This window comes from Phyllostomus hastatus, unplaced genomic scaffold (genome assembly GCF_019186645.2).
Source record: "Phyllostomus hastatus isolate PE091 unplaced genomic scaffold, TTU_PhHast_1.1 phas_contig_41, whole genome shotgun sequence".
NCBI classification, from domain to species: domain Eukaryota; kingdom Metazoa; phylum Chordata; class Mammalia; order Chiroptera; family Phyllostomidae; genus Phyllostomus; species Phyllostomus hastatus.
In genome coordinates, this window is record NW_025333876.1 from 2,270,335 (window position 1) to 2,285,814 (window position 15,480).

The window sequence follows — 15,480 nt, forward strand, 5'->3', positions numbered from 1 at the left end:
CCCCCCAGAATCTCCAGCCTTCCCCCAACCTTAGTTCATGTCTTTATAAGTTGACAGATGGTATTTTTTTGAAGACATGTGAGAAACTTCCCAAAACCCTGCAAATTCCATAAGGATTGATAAAATTGTTTCCCCTTGGTCCCTCTCCTAATATCTGATAGGGTTTTATTTTTCTTAATTCAGAACATATGAACAGTACGTACTTTTGGGATACTGACAGATATAAACTCAACCAACTCCCAGCTTCATGAAAAGCCAAAAGGATTTTCCATATGCTTTACTTCTCTTGATCCCTGCCTACTTTGCTATTTAGCTGTTTCACTGAGTAAGAAATCTCCAGGAGACAGTACAAAAGGGCAAGAAACAAAAAGGACAGTGGGTGTTTCTTTTTGGCAGTATTAGTTAAAAGGTACCCTAGTGAAGAAGACAAATGGCTGAAAGGAACTCTGGTGTTGACCAGCTGTAGATTTAATCCCCAGTACTGCAGACTTGAGATCTGCCTGTATTTGTCCTATTTTCTTTCAGGCATTGGTCATCAGACTCTTCATTAATTTGCTTACATGTTTATTGTTTATCGCTCCTCCTGACCCCTAGCATGCAAACTTCCTGAGAACAGAGATCCCTCTCATCTAATTCACTGGTTCATTTTCAGCATCGAAACAGTATGTGGTACATTATAGAAAATCAATAAATATCCAATGGGGAAAAAAGATACATAATCATGCACCTATCTGCCTCAGGACCTGCACAATTGCGAAAGTGCTGAAATTTGTTTTTACTTGAGACTATTCTTTACCTATAATTTACAGTAATAAGCTTTTGCCTTGCTGCAAGACTCTCCATGCTTGAGTTCTATCATTTAAATATCATATTTGTATTGAAATATAGCAATTGTAATGAAACTGGAATCTCACTAGTCTCAATTTCTGAAACCAAGAATTTCTATAAGTCACTTTCATATCCCAAATATCTAGAATGATATACAGTACAGAGTAGTCAAATATTTGTTGAATATATTATTTTAAAAGAATTTTAATTGGTGGAATTATTTGTAATTTTTATTTTCTTTACATAGTTTAGGATTTACTAAATTTCTATATTTAGCATGTATTAACTTCCATAATTTTAAAAAAAACAATGTTATAAAAAAATCATATGTACCCTTATGCCCTTGTGTACTTGATAATGTACGGAACAAAGAAAATCAAATAGTTCTGTTACTTGCTGCCCAGGAATTATAAAACAGAAAAATATTATTTAAACTAGAGATTTAATTATTTTAAAAACATTAAGTTTTGTCCTCCAGAAATATATCCTTCCATAAATCCTAGTACACAGAGAATAATTCTTTGTTTTTTAATAACAGAACAATTTTCTTTCAAAAGGTTCAAGTAACCAAAAAAAGGATAATTCTTTACAGCAAAGATATAAAGAATACTGCATTGTGAATAAGCATTTGAAGAACTACTTTTAATAGTCCATTTTGCTTTCTTCCAGTACCAGGTTTGATTTACTGCTTCTGAAGAGCCTATAAATAACAAAAATTCGGTCACATCATCACATTTAGACTAAAATCATACTGAGCAACTTTATAACATATAAACTTTTCAATAAGAAAAAGTGTTAATACAATATATATTAGTTGAAAGTCGACTTGTTTGAGCCAACTTGATGTTTAAGAATATAGACTTTATCATCTGTATCCTGCAAAATGGATTTATTAAAACATTTTTTTAGCCCTTTCTGTAAATAGCTACAATAAAAAAAAATCCAGACTCAGAGAACAAATCCTGAAAAGTGTCTCAATATTATCGATTATATACCATCAAAGGTAGAAAAATTCAAATGTGCTGATAAATGTCCTCTATGTACCTGGAAAAGAATAGGTCAGAGAACCAGAAAAATTACATCTATTTTTAACAAACTCTGAAAATAGTCTACTGACGTATCAATTATCTCATCAATAATGAAAGCATAAAACCTAAAATAAGGGAAATTAATGAGGTTAATAAATATTTCATGTGAGCTCTAATTGCTATGGATACTTTGAAAATCTTATTAAATGTCGCTGGCAGAATGGTCTTCAAAGAGATGCCCAGCAACTATTGACCACGTGCATTATATATTTAGTAGCAGAGGCAGGGGATGCAATTGCATGCACATCACATATACCTGGCTTCTTCCCAATCATTTTACTTTTTAGTTCCAGCTAGCCCTAGACTATTGATTGCTTCCATATTGGTGTCTCATGACTACAAGAAACAAAAAAGGACACAGAAATTTACACTAGAATAAACTATTAAGCACCATTTGAGAACTATTTCCTAGCCTAATCACTACCCTCAATCCTTACAAATTAAAACTGTTCTACATATTTCAGATCTTTCTGTCTTATTTCCACAAGCAAGATGTCAGAAGTATGTTCAAAATATTTTGTTTGCCCTGGCTGGTGTGGCTCATTTGGATGGAGTGTTGTCTCGTATACCAGAAGGTTGCTGGTTTGATTCCGTTAAGGTACATGCCTAAGTTGTAGGTTCAATCCCTGGCCAGGGTGCATGCAGGATGCAACTGGTCAATGTTTCTCTCACACATCAAAGTTTCTTTCTCTCTGTCTCCATTTCCCTCTCTTTTGAATGAGAATGAAAAATAAACCTTTAAAAAAGATATACTTGGTTAGTTCCTACTTTATACCATATTAAAAAACTGACCCAAAATGGATTAAAGACCTCAACACAAGACATGAAACTACAAAACTCCTAGAAGAAAAGATGGGGGAAAGCTTTATGACATTGAATTTAGCAAGGTTATTACACTAAAAGCACAAGTAACAAAAGCAAAAATAGATAATTGGACTGTATCAAACTTAAACTTCACATCCAAGGACACAATCAACAAAGTGCAAAGGGGACCTACAGAATGGGAAAAAACATTTGTAAATAACAAATCTGATAAGGGATTCATATCTAGAATATATAAAGAACTTCTACAAATCAACAACAAAAATCAAATAACCTAATTTCAAAGTAGACCAACAACTTAAACAGACATTCTCCAAAGATGACAGACAAATGGCTCACAAGCATGATGAGAAGGTGCTTAGTGCAAATTAAAACTATGTAAATTAAATGCACATGCAAATTAAATGATATTACCTCATACCTATTAAGATGGCTACTGTAAAAAAAACAACAGAAGAAAATTACAAGGTTTTGTAAGAATGCAGAGAAATTGGAACTCTTATGCACTGTTAGTGAGACTATAAAATAGTGCAGCTGCTGTGGACAACAGTAGAGAGGTTCTCAAGAAATTAAAGAAAAAACTACCATGTGATCCAGCAATCCCACTTCCTGATATATAATGGAAAGAATTTAAAGCAGGGTCTCAAAGAAATTTCCACACCCATGTTCATAGCAGCACTATTCACAACAGCCATGAGGTGAAAGCAACCCAAATGTTCATGGAGGGGTAAATGGATAAGCAAAATGTATATTCCAATATATAAATACAATGGAACATTATGCAGCCTTGAAAAGGAAAAAATCCTGCCACAACATGGATAAACCTTGAGACTATCATACTAAATGAAATACGCCAGACATAAAAAAAGACAAATACTATATGATTTCACTTATATGTCTAAAGTAATCAAATCCACAGAAATAGAAAATGGAAGGGCAATTACCAGGGTTAAGTGGAGGGGAAATGAGGAGTTGTGTTTAATGGGTACAGTTTTGCAAGATGAAAACATTGTGAAGATTTGTTGCACAACAATGTGAATACATTTAACACTACTGAACAATACACTTAAAAATGGTTAAGATGGTACATTTTGTTACATGTTTTTTACCACCACTACCACAAAAAAACTGAAGCACGTAAAATATTTTTGTTAAATTATTTTGATAAGATTCCTTCTACTTTATCCACTGAAAATTTAGCATCTGCACTGAGATATGCTGTAAGTATAAAAATAAACAGATTTCAAATACTTAATATAAAGACATCAAATATCTTATTAATAATTTTATAATGACTACATTGAATACATTTTGAATACATTGCTTTAAATAAAATGTTTTGTTATGCTTCAAGAACAGTAGCTTGAGAGGAATGTGAGGTTGATGGAGCTTTGTTTTATAAGGTTTGAGACTAGAGCATATTTATAGGCTGGAGTGAAAAGGCCAGCAGGGAGAAAAAGGTTAAATACAGAAGGGAGTTCATTAATAAAGTCTTTCCTTCCAAAGCCCAAGAGACTTTGAAGGATCAGATCAAGGTCACATGTGGAAACTTAGCCTTCAACAGATCGGAGGCTGATAAAGTTGAGGAGGGGAGGGAGAGAAATCTGAAACATCAAACCAGATCATCATGAAGTGACCAGATTATCTGCAGACTGTAGAAGTGGGGGTTGGGTAAAGGGTCTGTAAATAATGAAAGTTTGGAATAATACATGAGTGATGAAAAACATCCTTATTAGAGCCAAGAAGGCCCATATGATCCGGCCCTGTCTACCTCTCGACCTCATCCCTGGCCAATCTCTCCAAGCTCTCTCACCAGTTTCTCACTCCCCCTCAAAGCGCCATCCATCTCTGACTGCCTCCTCGGAGGAGGGCCTGCCTGTTCAACACCTACTCAGCCAGATACATCTGTTCAAAGACAATCTTCTCAGGGAAGGCTTCAGTGACACCCTGCTCCTCAGACAGCACCCTATGCCAGCACTGTCCAAGAGAAATAGAATGTGAGCCCCATGTCATTTTAAATGTTCTAGTAGCCATATTTTTAAAATAAAACTACTGAATGAGTTTCAATATTTTATTTAACCTAATATATTATCATTTCATATACAAACATATTGAGTGTTTTACCTTTGGGGGGTATCATGTCTTCAAAATCTCATGTGTATTTTTGACTTACAGCACATGGCAGTTAGGACGAGCCACATTTCAGCAGCCACATGGGCTAGTGAGTTGTACTGGACAATATGACCCCACACTATTTCCTCAAAGCACTTACCATATTAATTTGTAACTATAATCTATACTAATATTTGATGAGCGTCCATCTCCTCTAGATCGTAAGCTCTACAAGGATGCTCCCATCACTCTTAGTTGACTGAGGGGAATGGAGGAAGGGTTGTCTGAGAATTACTTGCACTGAAAAGGGTCCCACCTTTTAATGGCGCTACCAAAGCAACTCAGGGAGAAAAGCAGTTAACCAGAGAAGTTTTCCGGCAGGCACAGCACAAAAACAAGCTCAAGACAGGCAAAGGTACCAGTGAAAGTGCTTAGCAAAGTGCTTTCCAAACTGGACAGGGAAGACCTCAAGGCCATTAAATGTCAATATGTAACATTAACAGGACAGGTAACAGGAAGTGAGATGGAACAAAGGACTGGCAAAATGTCTCTATCAACTGGAAGGGTGCTGTTATATAAAGGGTGCGTATGAGAGATCTGGAAGGATAGGAGGCTGTGGTCAGAGAACAAGATATATCATTAGGATATATAATTAAAGATTTCTATTGTGGAAATTTGAGGGAATGTTAAAATACAGTAGAAGTGAAAGTCACTAGAGTTGAGGAGATAAGATATTAAAAGTCAATTGTATTAGTCACCCTACGGCAAATGCTTAACTCTTTGACTGAATGTCTTTTAAGATTTTAAGTTTCACAGGGGCAAAGACAGTCTTTTGTGTTCCAAACAGCCCAGTGCTGATGGCATTGTGGTTGCTTAGGTATTCCTTGAATATAATTACATTGGAAGTCAAAGCTCAAACATTAAAATCATGTTTATTGTGGCCATGGTCACAATAAAATAATGGAATAAGTAAGATATATGTGAAGGACTCCAACTGATTTGTTCAATAATTATTTATGCACTTTAATGGAACAGTAGTAAGAATTCTGATAAAGGATTAATTTTTCAGATTGGTGACTAAATCTCAATACTTCCTAGGCTGACTTTACTTTTATCTATAAATAAAGTAATGGCCAACAGAGACTTTGAAAGCTTTGTTATAGCCAAGCATACCTTGTTTTACATAAGATATAGGTCCTCATAAATTGGTTGTAAAAATTCTTTACAGTGACCCTTTTACATACTTTAGGTAATTTGTTATTTAAAAGAACTCTAAGATTGTGCTTTTAATAAAGAAAAAATATTGTGCTCCCAGCTAACATGCAGCTGTAGGTAGAAACCCTTCGCTTCCTCAAACAACCAAAAGGAGGATACCAACCAATGTAAAATCGATAAACAACCAAAAGTGCCAGAAAATCAGACTGCATAGAACTCTAACAACCAAGGAATTAAATAAACAGCTGAGCCCAAACAGACCAGTAAGGAAGCAGAATGTGTGGGCCAGCTCAGAAAAACCAAGGCGGATGGCAGACCAGGCTAGCGAGGCTGGCTGCAGGGAGGCAGCAGGCTGTGTGGGGTGGGCAGCCCAGGGCAGGCTGCGCAGGCGAGGCTGACTTAAGGGGAAACTGAGACTTAGAGCTGACTGTGGATTATGGAGGTTGCCAGTAGGAGAAACTTCCAGTTTCACATGAGAGTCCACTGGAAAGTGGGTAAAGCCAAGCAGGGGAGCTGCACTGTCCCCTCTCTGGCCCCTCTCCCACAGGCAGTGCCCCAGTGCAGCAAGAAGGGTTGCCCTGACCTGGTGAATACCTAAGGCCCTGCACCCCCCCACAACTTATCAGGTGCGCCAAGACAAAGAAATTTGGCCCAAATGAAAGAACAGAGCAAAACCTCACAAAGAGACCTAAGCGGTGAGATAGCCAATCTATCTGATGGAGAGTTTAAAGCCCTGGTAGTCAAAATGCTGACAGAACGGACTGAGCTTGGTTGAAAAATGAAAAAACAAATGAAGGATACCTAAAATGAAATAAAGCAAAATATTCAGGGAACCAATACTGCCAGGCAGGAAACTAGGACTCAAAGCAACAATTTGGAACAAAAGAAAAAATAAACATCCAACCGGAACAAAATGAAGAAACAAGAATTCAAAAAAGTTAAGAGGGTCTTACAAACCTCTGGGACAACCCGAAACATTCCAATATCCACATTATAGGGGTGCCAGAAGGAGAAGAACAGCAGCAAGAAATTGAAAATTTATGTGCAAAAATAATGAAGGAGAACTTCCCCAATCTGGCAAAGGAAAAAGACTTCCAGGAAGCCCAGAGAGTCCCAAAAAAGTTGGACCCAAAAGGAACACACTGAGGCACATAATCATTAAGTTACTCAAATTTAAATATAAAGAGAGAATCCTAAAACAAGCAAGAGAAAAGGAGAGAGCTACCTACAAAGGAATCCCCATAGGGCTATCAGCTGATTTCTCAAAAGAAATCTTACAGGCAAGAAGGGGCTGGAAAGAAGTATTCCAAGTCATGAAAGGCAAGGACCTACATCCAAGATTATTCTATCCAGCAAAGCTTTCACTTAGAATGGAAGGGAAGATAAAGTGCTTCCCAGAGAAGGTCAAGTTAAAGGAGTTTATCATCACCAAGCCATTACTATGTGAAATGTTAAAGGAACTTATGTAAGAAAAAGAAGATAAAAATATGAACAGTAAAATGACAACAAACTCACAACTATCAACAAATGATCCTAAAAGACAAACAAAGCAAACAAAAACTAAGTAAACAACTAGAACAGGAACAGAATCAGAGAAATGGACATCACATGGAGGAATTTCATTGGGGAGAGGGAAGGGAGGACTAGGGGGGAAAAGGTACAGGGAAAAAGAAGCATAATTAGTAGGCATAAAATAGACAGGGAGAGATAAAAATGGTATAGGAAACAGAGGATCAGAGAACTTATATGTATAACTCATGGACATGAACTAAGGGAGGGGAAATGCTGGAGGATTGGAGGGGATAAAGGGGGAAAAAATTGGGAAACTAATAGCATAATCTATAAAAAATACTTAAAAATAAAAAAATCTCAAAAAAAGGAAAAAAGAAAACTTCATTTGTTTTACATATGACAGTGGTTATGTTTTCAGGTGGACACCCCTGTTTACAGTACACTTATATACATATATAAGGACATATGTATACTACATATTACACTTGTATATGTAGTGTATATAGTTATACTTTCACTTGTCTGTTACCTATGTTCTGCATTTGTTTCTATTTCTCATATCTCTTACCCAGTCCAATTTTGAGTGAAAAATCATTTTCCACCACATAATTTCTCCACTGATGGATTGTAACTGTCAGAAATAATAGTCCTAAATCTTGAGCCTGGAAAGATAAAGGTGTGAGATATGCTTAAGCCTCTCTGCCACAATACTTCTGCTCCTTTCTTTTCAGCTTTTCTTAGCAAGACTTCAGAGAATCCACTCTGGAGTATTGCTAATACCCAAGAGAGGACAAAGGTTTGATGCAGGTATTGTCAGTTCCACTTTGCAGGAAGCAATGTCCCTATACAAATCTGTTCCTCCTTACCACCCCATGATATACATATATAGTTGTACATGTAAACATATATACATACATGTTACACACACACACACACACTTCTTTTTTCAATCAACACTGCTTCCTAAGTAGAGTGGAACCTATGAAATAAGACCTATGATTCTTCTAGAAACCTTATTGGATTTCAATATAGAAAGATGGGGCTGGAGTGAACTTTCACCCCATATGCAGGGAAAAGTTACCATAAATGGCTCTGCATAATAAAATTTAAAAAATGATCTGGATGGGGAGGGGCACGCAAAATGGAGAGAAGGAGGAAAGGGGGAAAGGCACAGAAGCAATGAGATTATATGAGCCTGGAGTTCCCTGTGATGGTGACAAAAATGCATTTAAAGATAGAGATGCCTAATATTCAACATCAACACTCCTGGCACTGCTATAGCATAAACCTCACCTCTGCCTCCTCTTACCCCAAAACCTCCATAAAATTTACCACATTCACAAATACTTGTAAACTATTTAATAGTTCACCTAGGTTTAGGTGAACTATTTTTTTTTCTTTCCATTCTTTCCTAGTTCCTGTTGCACATATCTATCCAACAACTTCATCACAGACATCTCAATCATCCATTAGCATCTTACTGGGTAGGTCCAAAGCTAGTTTATCTTCCCTTCCTGGCTCCTACCATCAACTGTTTTTAACTACTCCTTTTCATATCTTCTAACATTCCATTAGCTCACTAATGTCATCACTAAAGGAACAACTAATATTTATTGAGCACTCGTCATGTGCTGGGTACTCTGCCAAAAGCATTACATGCATAATTTCACTTGATCCTCAAACCCTACTAGACAGGTTCTATGCTTACTTCCTAAACATTAGGAAACAAAATCTCAGTCAGGATAGTAATTCTAAGGGTAAGTGACAGAAGTTAACCCCTGTTCTGATTCCACAGAAAGCTTAACCAGTACACTCTAATACCTCTAGTCATATCGAGTAACTTATCTAGCCCAACCAATTATACCTCCTAAATGCCCCATCATTTGTACTTCTACTGCCTTCACACAGGATAACAACTTGTATCTATCAGTTCCTTACCATGTGCCAAGTGTTATTCTATGTATACATGTTTTTCCAAGTTTCATCCCCCAAACCCTCTGAAATGAAGAACCTAAGGAAAAAAGAGGTTACACAGGGAGTGAGAGGGCCAGATTCAAACCCAGACATTGTGCACTGAAAATCCCTGAGCACATACCACCTATAGCTAACAGTGCCTACTTTAGTCTCCGCACCTCCCACCTGGACGCCACCATCCTCCAGACTGCTGTAGAAACGTTTTTGGAACACAGATGACATCATAACATTCTCCTGATTAAAATAAAGTCCAATTTTCTTAATTTGGCAGACAAAATCCTTCATGTTTCTGTTCAAGTCACTTCAACAAATATTTAAGTGCCTACTATAAGCAAGATAAAGTGCTAAGTGCTCTGAAATGAGTGATACTCCAGCCCCCAACAACTACTCCAACCCCGGACACTGTGTGCTTTAGCCGGAGTAAACATATGCAGATCTCAATGCAATACCCTACCATGTTAGTCCCTCTGCTCCAAATGCACCTGGCAAAACCCCACCCCAATATGAAGAGTCAGTGCCTATGTGAAGCCTTCCCTAACAAACTCCAGGCAGAAATGCTCCCTCTCTTAAGTTCCCACAGCACTTGGCTCAAATTACTTTCAGAGAGCCAGTGGAATAGAAGTTATGGATCAGCTTCCAAATGAGACTATAACAACTTAGGTAAAAGCTACTCCTGCCATCAATGTCTGGCATGCAGCAGGCACTCTACCATTTGCTGAATGAATAAATAATGAAAAATACCTAACTTGATGAGGAAAGGAGAGAAACAAGATACAGAATTAGGAATGTTAATGCACAAGTGGGTCAAATTAAAAGTAGTGTTTTTCTACTTTAGTTCTGATTTGGCCTACATTTTACCCCTAGGGAAAAACTCACATATGTGACTTGGACAAACTAAAAAGGCAAAACTTTGTTATTCATTGCCTAACAAAGCTTTGACAGACCAAAAAGGATATTGGATCAAAGTCCATTTTCAAAAGGAATATGGAGATGAGAATCAAAACTATCAAAATAAATAAAATTAAATGACTGAGGTCCAAGTTCACTAGTGCTGCATCACCGTACATGCCAAGAAAAATATCATCTGCCTTGAGACAAAGGCCAATTTACAAATAAGTACTACTGTTCCAAGAATGAGAAATTTTTAAAGTGCAGGCAGTTCCCATACACTGGAGTTCACCATTGCTTTTCACTCAACTTCGTTTCTGGTTTCTGTGATTTAAACAGAAACATCTATACAGTTTAGCCCAGCCCGTGCATGAGTGTACAGTAGTTCCTGGCCAATACGGATGTATTGATTCATAGCCTTAGATGTAAACTTAAATGTAAGAAGAAACACTACATATAAGTCAAAAGTCCTTCACCTAAAACATGGCATAAAGCTTTCTTTGCAAAGCGAGAGATGTATTTCCTAAACGGTGCTTTGTTTGCGACTGCTTTCAAATCAATGCACTTATTTTGATATCTCCCTCTCCCCGCACCCCCCCCCCGCCAAGATGTCAAATCTCTCTCCCACCCTCTCTAGTCTAAAGGGTAAGGTGAGATTTATGGGCAAGAGGCTGGGTTGGAGGGTATGGTCTCTCCCCATTCCTTTCCAGGGGAACAAGACCCGACGTAAGGCAGCTAGTACCACACTCACTCAGGACAACATACACGCAGGAAATAAGAACTCAGTCCCACCTCTCCCCTCCCTAAAAAAGCAAAAACTCAGATCAGCAACACCGTCGCCAGAATCAAATGGTAACCAGTCGGGGGCCGCCTGACTGTCCCCGGCGCCTGCGGGGCGGCAGACACTGGGAGCAGGGCAGCGAGTCTCTTCCATTCCCGGACCAGGGCAGCCAGCCCACAACTGGTCCGCGTCCCCCTGCAGCCGGGACCAGGGAGGAGAACAGCCGCAGAGAACTGCCGTGGCGCCCCTTCGGCTGCCTCCTGGGTACAGCGCTACCCCGCACCCCACCGACGCCCGCACCTGAGGCGGCTGCAGGGGACCGGGCGGGAGGGAGCGAAGCTAGGCGGGCCAAAGTTACTCACTGGGAAAAGCGCGGCTGTCCGGGGCACGCAGCCGCTCCCGGAGCCGCAGCCCAGCGCCAGCTCCGCTCTCATCGGCCCGCAGAGGGAGCCGGGAGCTAGGCGGCCTCCGCTAAGTCGGGAATCGGGGCTGCTTGCGCGGCGTCTGCTGTTGCGTTCGCCGCCGCCGCCGCCGCCGCCGCCGCCGCTGCAGATTTCCTGGCAAGAAGCAAAGTCCAGCCAAGATTTCACTTCTCAACCGCCCCTGCTGTCTTCCCGGGGGCAAGCGCCGGGGCCCAGCCACCCAATCCGACACGCACCTGGACCAACCGGTGGCAGAAAAGGCCGGAGGAGGGGGCGGGACAGAACAGACCCACCAATCCTAGGGCTTAGGGGGCGGGTCAGCCGGGGCCGTCACTCCCGGGTTAGAGTGAGCCCACTACACCCCAAGCCGCCTGCCCTCCCCCCACCCGCTTTCCGCAGGGTTCTTCGGCTTACCTCGCAGAAGACAGGCTCAAGTGTCTCTACCCTCCCGGTCTTCGGCCGCGAGGTGCATGAACAGCGGGGGAAAGCAGGGAATCTCTAAGGGGCTCGGGGAAGAACAGGTGGCACAGGAAAGTAGAAGTGTGGGTGTGCTGGGCGACAGGACAGCTGGGGTAGGGTGGTAGGGGCAGGGGTTGGCCAGGAGGAGAAAGACGAGGATAGCAGAAGAACGAGGAAGGGAATACTTAGGGAAGAATACCTGAGAGAGGAGAGGTACGCCGGAAGAAGGGGACTGAGAGCGAGTCTGTGTGGAAAGGTTGCCGAGGCGGGGCAGGGCACCTGAGAACAAAGGTGAGGGAAGTTCCGCAGGTGAGGAGGTTGAAGAAGCCAAAAGAGTAAAGGGAAAAGGAAGTCCGAAGAGGGGAAGGACGTACCACAAGGGTAGAAAAGATCCTAGGAGAAAAAGGATGGGAGGGAAAAGTTTCCTTCCAAACTCTCACTGTTCCCTCAAATGACCAAGACTTAAAAATCGTCTTAAACCCATTCTATTCTATTGTGAAATTCATCAAGGTGTATTTATTAACTATAGATTAAGCCTATAGTCCCATGAAAGCCCCTCCCCCCCAAAAAGCTGGGGTCCTGTGTGGGAGTAACACCTTCCCCCGCAAGTCTAGCAGCAGTAAGTCAAAAAGGAGCCGGATTTGGGCCCTAAGAAGGTTATTTGGGAGAGCCAGGTAGTTCCCACCCACTTCGCCTACACCTGGAGAAAGGTGCCCAGGACTGAGCTCAGGCGCCCACAGGCTCGTCTCTGCCTTGGGGCTGGGGCCGGAGCCCAGTTCCACCTCTCCCCGCTAGCTCCCGAGGCGGACCTACTCCAGAAGCGCCAGGTGTAGCCGCTCTGGCCTGGTTACCGCCCTCTTCCCCCTGGGGGCGGGGCCTCAGGGAGGAGCCTCCGAGTCTGGCCCAGTGGATGGGCCCTGTGGCGCCGCTGCGACTCCTCCTCCCTCCTTCCGTCCTCCGCCCCTTCCGTCAGCGGTTCCTTCCTTCCTCTTTGGCTCGCATGCTTCGCGTGATGGGGCTGAGCCTTCCGTCCGTCAGCACCACCTGAGGATTCCGGAAGCCGCCCCCGCGATGGAAGAGGACCAGGAGTTGGAGAGGTAACGTCTGTCCGAGGAGGCGGGCGGGAGGAACGGGTCGCGCCCTGCACTGGCGCTAGCGGCCGAGGAGGGGTACGCGGCCGGCCGGGGCCTCAGCCTCTGCCGCGTCCCAGCCTGACTGGGAGTGCAGGGGACTAGAGAGAAATGGGCATCTGGCCGGGAGAGGGGCCTCCGCTTGGGAAAAGAGGGTAGGAAACAGGGATGTGTTTGAATAGAGACGCTCTGGGAAGAAGATAAGTTGTTGAGAAACCCCCAAACTGCCAATCCCCAATTAGAACAAGAGTAAATCTAGCAAACGTGTAAAATCACTCCCCAGGCCACTGTCCCCAAGTGATAGTATTTGTGTATTCAGTCAGGCCTAAGGCACTGTAACTGTGGCCCAAGTCCCTCCTCTGCTCTGAGTTATCTTTTCTCCCTCCTGCTGACTCGACTCTTCTGGATCGAACTAGTTTCCTTATCTCCTTCAAAAGGGCCTACACGTTGATCCTGTGTAGTCTGCAATCTTACAATAATCTGTTTATGCCTTCCAACTCCCTTTTCTTCCTTTAGCGGGGCCACCCTACTCTGATCCTATCCTTTCTTGTGATTTTATCAAAAGAATATTTTAGCAAACATTTAAGTTTGTGTTTTAAAGAGACTCCCCTGAGGGCATGTGGATGGTCAGATGGAGTAGGGAGAAACTGGAGGTTAGTTAGGGGTTTATTGGTAGAATATGTGGAGGCAGGAAAATAAGGGGCTAATGCTAATAATTCTGTGTGATTGGAGTGCATTAGAGTATTAATGTGTAACAATTGTGATATAGTAAATGAAAAAAGCTAGTAATAAAATATTCAGTATAATCTCATTTTTATAAAAAATATGTGTGTAGAAAAATGTCTGGATTGAAGACCTCAATGGCTGAAGGCGAGAGGAAGACAGCCCTGGAAATGGTCCAGGCAGCTGGAACAGATAGACACTGTGTGACATTTGTTTTGCACGAGGAGGACCATACTCTAGGAAATTCTCTTCGGTACATGATCATGAAGAACCCGGAAGTGGAATTTTGTGGTTACACTACAACCCATCCTTCAGAGAGTAAAATTAATTTACGCATTCAGACTCGAGGAGGTCTTCCAGCTGTTGAGCCATTTCAGAGAGGCCTGAATGAGCTCATGAATGTCTGCCAACATGTGCTTGAGAAGTTTGAGGCCAGCATAAAGGAATATAAGGACCAGAAAGCAAGCAGAAGTGAATCCACATTCTAGTCCCTTGTGCATCATACAGGGAGGAACATCCTCTAACATATTTGCTTCGTGATCTTGCAAAACCCAGAAGGAAGTAGAAGTTTGATTGCAACATGATCTGCCCTTCAGAAAGGTGTGATACTATCTTATCACCATCACAGTTGTTAGATTCCCTGCCATAACCTTTGTATCCTTCTAATAAATTCCCTCTTTAAACTAATTTGAGTGGTTTCTGTTCCTTGGTCCTCGTGGTTGACTAGGGGTATTAGCATTTTTTTAAACTTGAATTGAGCCAACATTGAAAGGGAGGAAACTATGAGAAAAGCAGGGGACTAGACCAGGGCTTTTATTAAGGGAATTAAAAAGAAATATGCATTCATGGCTGTGACTGGGGAAGAGGAAGACGTGCAATAGAGCATGAGTACAGATACTATGGGTGTTTTTTTAGGGGGAAATAGGAAAGAAAGATGGGAGCTGGGGGGAAAGACTTGTCCTCTTGCTACATGTTTTTTATCCTTTGCTGTGATTGGTCATTGGGCAAGGGTAGGGATTAATTTGAAAGAATTGTGAGAATTCTGGTTTCACATGAGAATTTTAGGTAATATCAGGCTCCATCTTTTTGATAATTATAGGATAGCTATCAGTTTACTGCTTTAATTTCAGGACACTAATAAAATATTTAGTTAGAAATGACCTAAGTAGGTCAAGAGAATTTAATTATATTAGAGAAGAAGATTACTGGGATGGCCAGATTACCTTTTCAGTCCTTAGGTAGATCTCTAAGTATAGTCAAGAGTTACATAAAAGAAGCAGTATTTGAAAGAAAGTAAGGACAGGGAGAAAGAAAATTCAATGTGGGGAAAATGATTTTTGTTTGAAAACTTAAGATAGTGAATCACGTGTAAGAGCTGTCCTACTTACCTCTTAAATGTTGTCTCATATCTGTCCTACTCCAGCTTGAGTCTTAATTCACCTTAAATATCTGTCAACCTGTGGACTGAGCACTCCACAATCCAGTACTCATGCTTTGGGGTTTTATTTATGTTAGTCCCTCTTTCT

At 41.2% G+C, this 15,480-nt stretch overlaps 3 protein-coding genes across 4 annotated transcripts in view; 2 read left to right on the forward strand and 1 right to left on the reverse strand.

The window, feature by feature from the left end:
* Window positions 1-12,908, reverse strand: part of LNX2 (ligand of numb-protein X 2) — a 90,312-nt gene extending 77,404 nt beyond the window's left edge. The window contains exons 1-3 of one of the 2 annotated variants that reach the window (XM_045844755.1): window positions 12,476-12,494; window positions 12,057-12,380; window positions 11,583-11,777 (exon numbers count right to left, since the gene is read on the reverse strand). The gene's annotated coding sequence lies outside the window, so the exon portion shown is untranslated. Of the gene's footprint in view, window positions 1-11,582; window positions 11,778-12,056 lie in introns of both variants that reach the window. The other variant, XM_045844754.1, reaches the window with a different exon arrangement.
* A 162-nt stretch (window positions 12,909-13,070) lies between these two features.
* LOC123822660 (DNA-directed RNA polymerases I and III subunit RPAC2) lies at window positions 13,071-14,641 on the forward strand. The gene is made up of 2 exons (XM_045844757.1): window positions 13,071-13,198; window positions 14,067-14,641. The coding sequence occupies exons 1-2, from the start codon at window positions 13,173-13,175 to the stop codon at window positions 14,440-14,442; spliced, it is 402 nt and encodes a 133-aa protein (XP_045700713.1). The 5' UTR covers window positions 13,071-13,172; the 3' UTR covers window positions 14,443-14,641.
* Window positions 13,076-15,480, forward strand: part of LOC123822661 (protein POLR1D) — a 42,545-nt gene continuing 40,140 nt past the window's right edge. Inside the window, exon 1 of the mRNA XM_045844758.1 lies at window positions 13,076-13,198. Coding sequence (XP_045700714.1) covers window positions 13,173-13,198 — 26 coding nt within the window. The 5' untranslated portion in view covers window positions 13,076-13,172. The remainder of the gene's footprint in view (window positions 13,199-15,480) is intronic.

Coding starts and splice junctions, on each gene's coding strand:
- LOC123822660 (XM_045844757.1), top strand. CDS start 13,173: ATGGAAGAGGACCAGGAGTTGGAGAG. Junction 13,199..14,066: donor GAGGACCAGGAGTTGGAGAG/GTAACGTCTGTC, acceptor ATATGTGTGTAG/AAAAATGTCTGGATTGAAGA.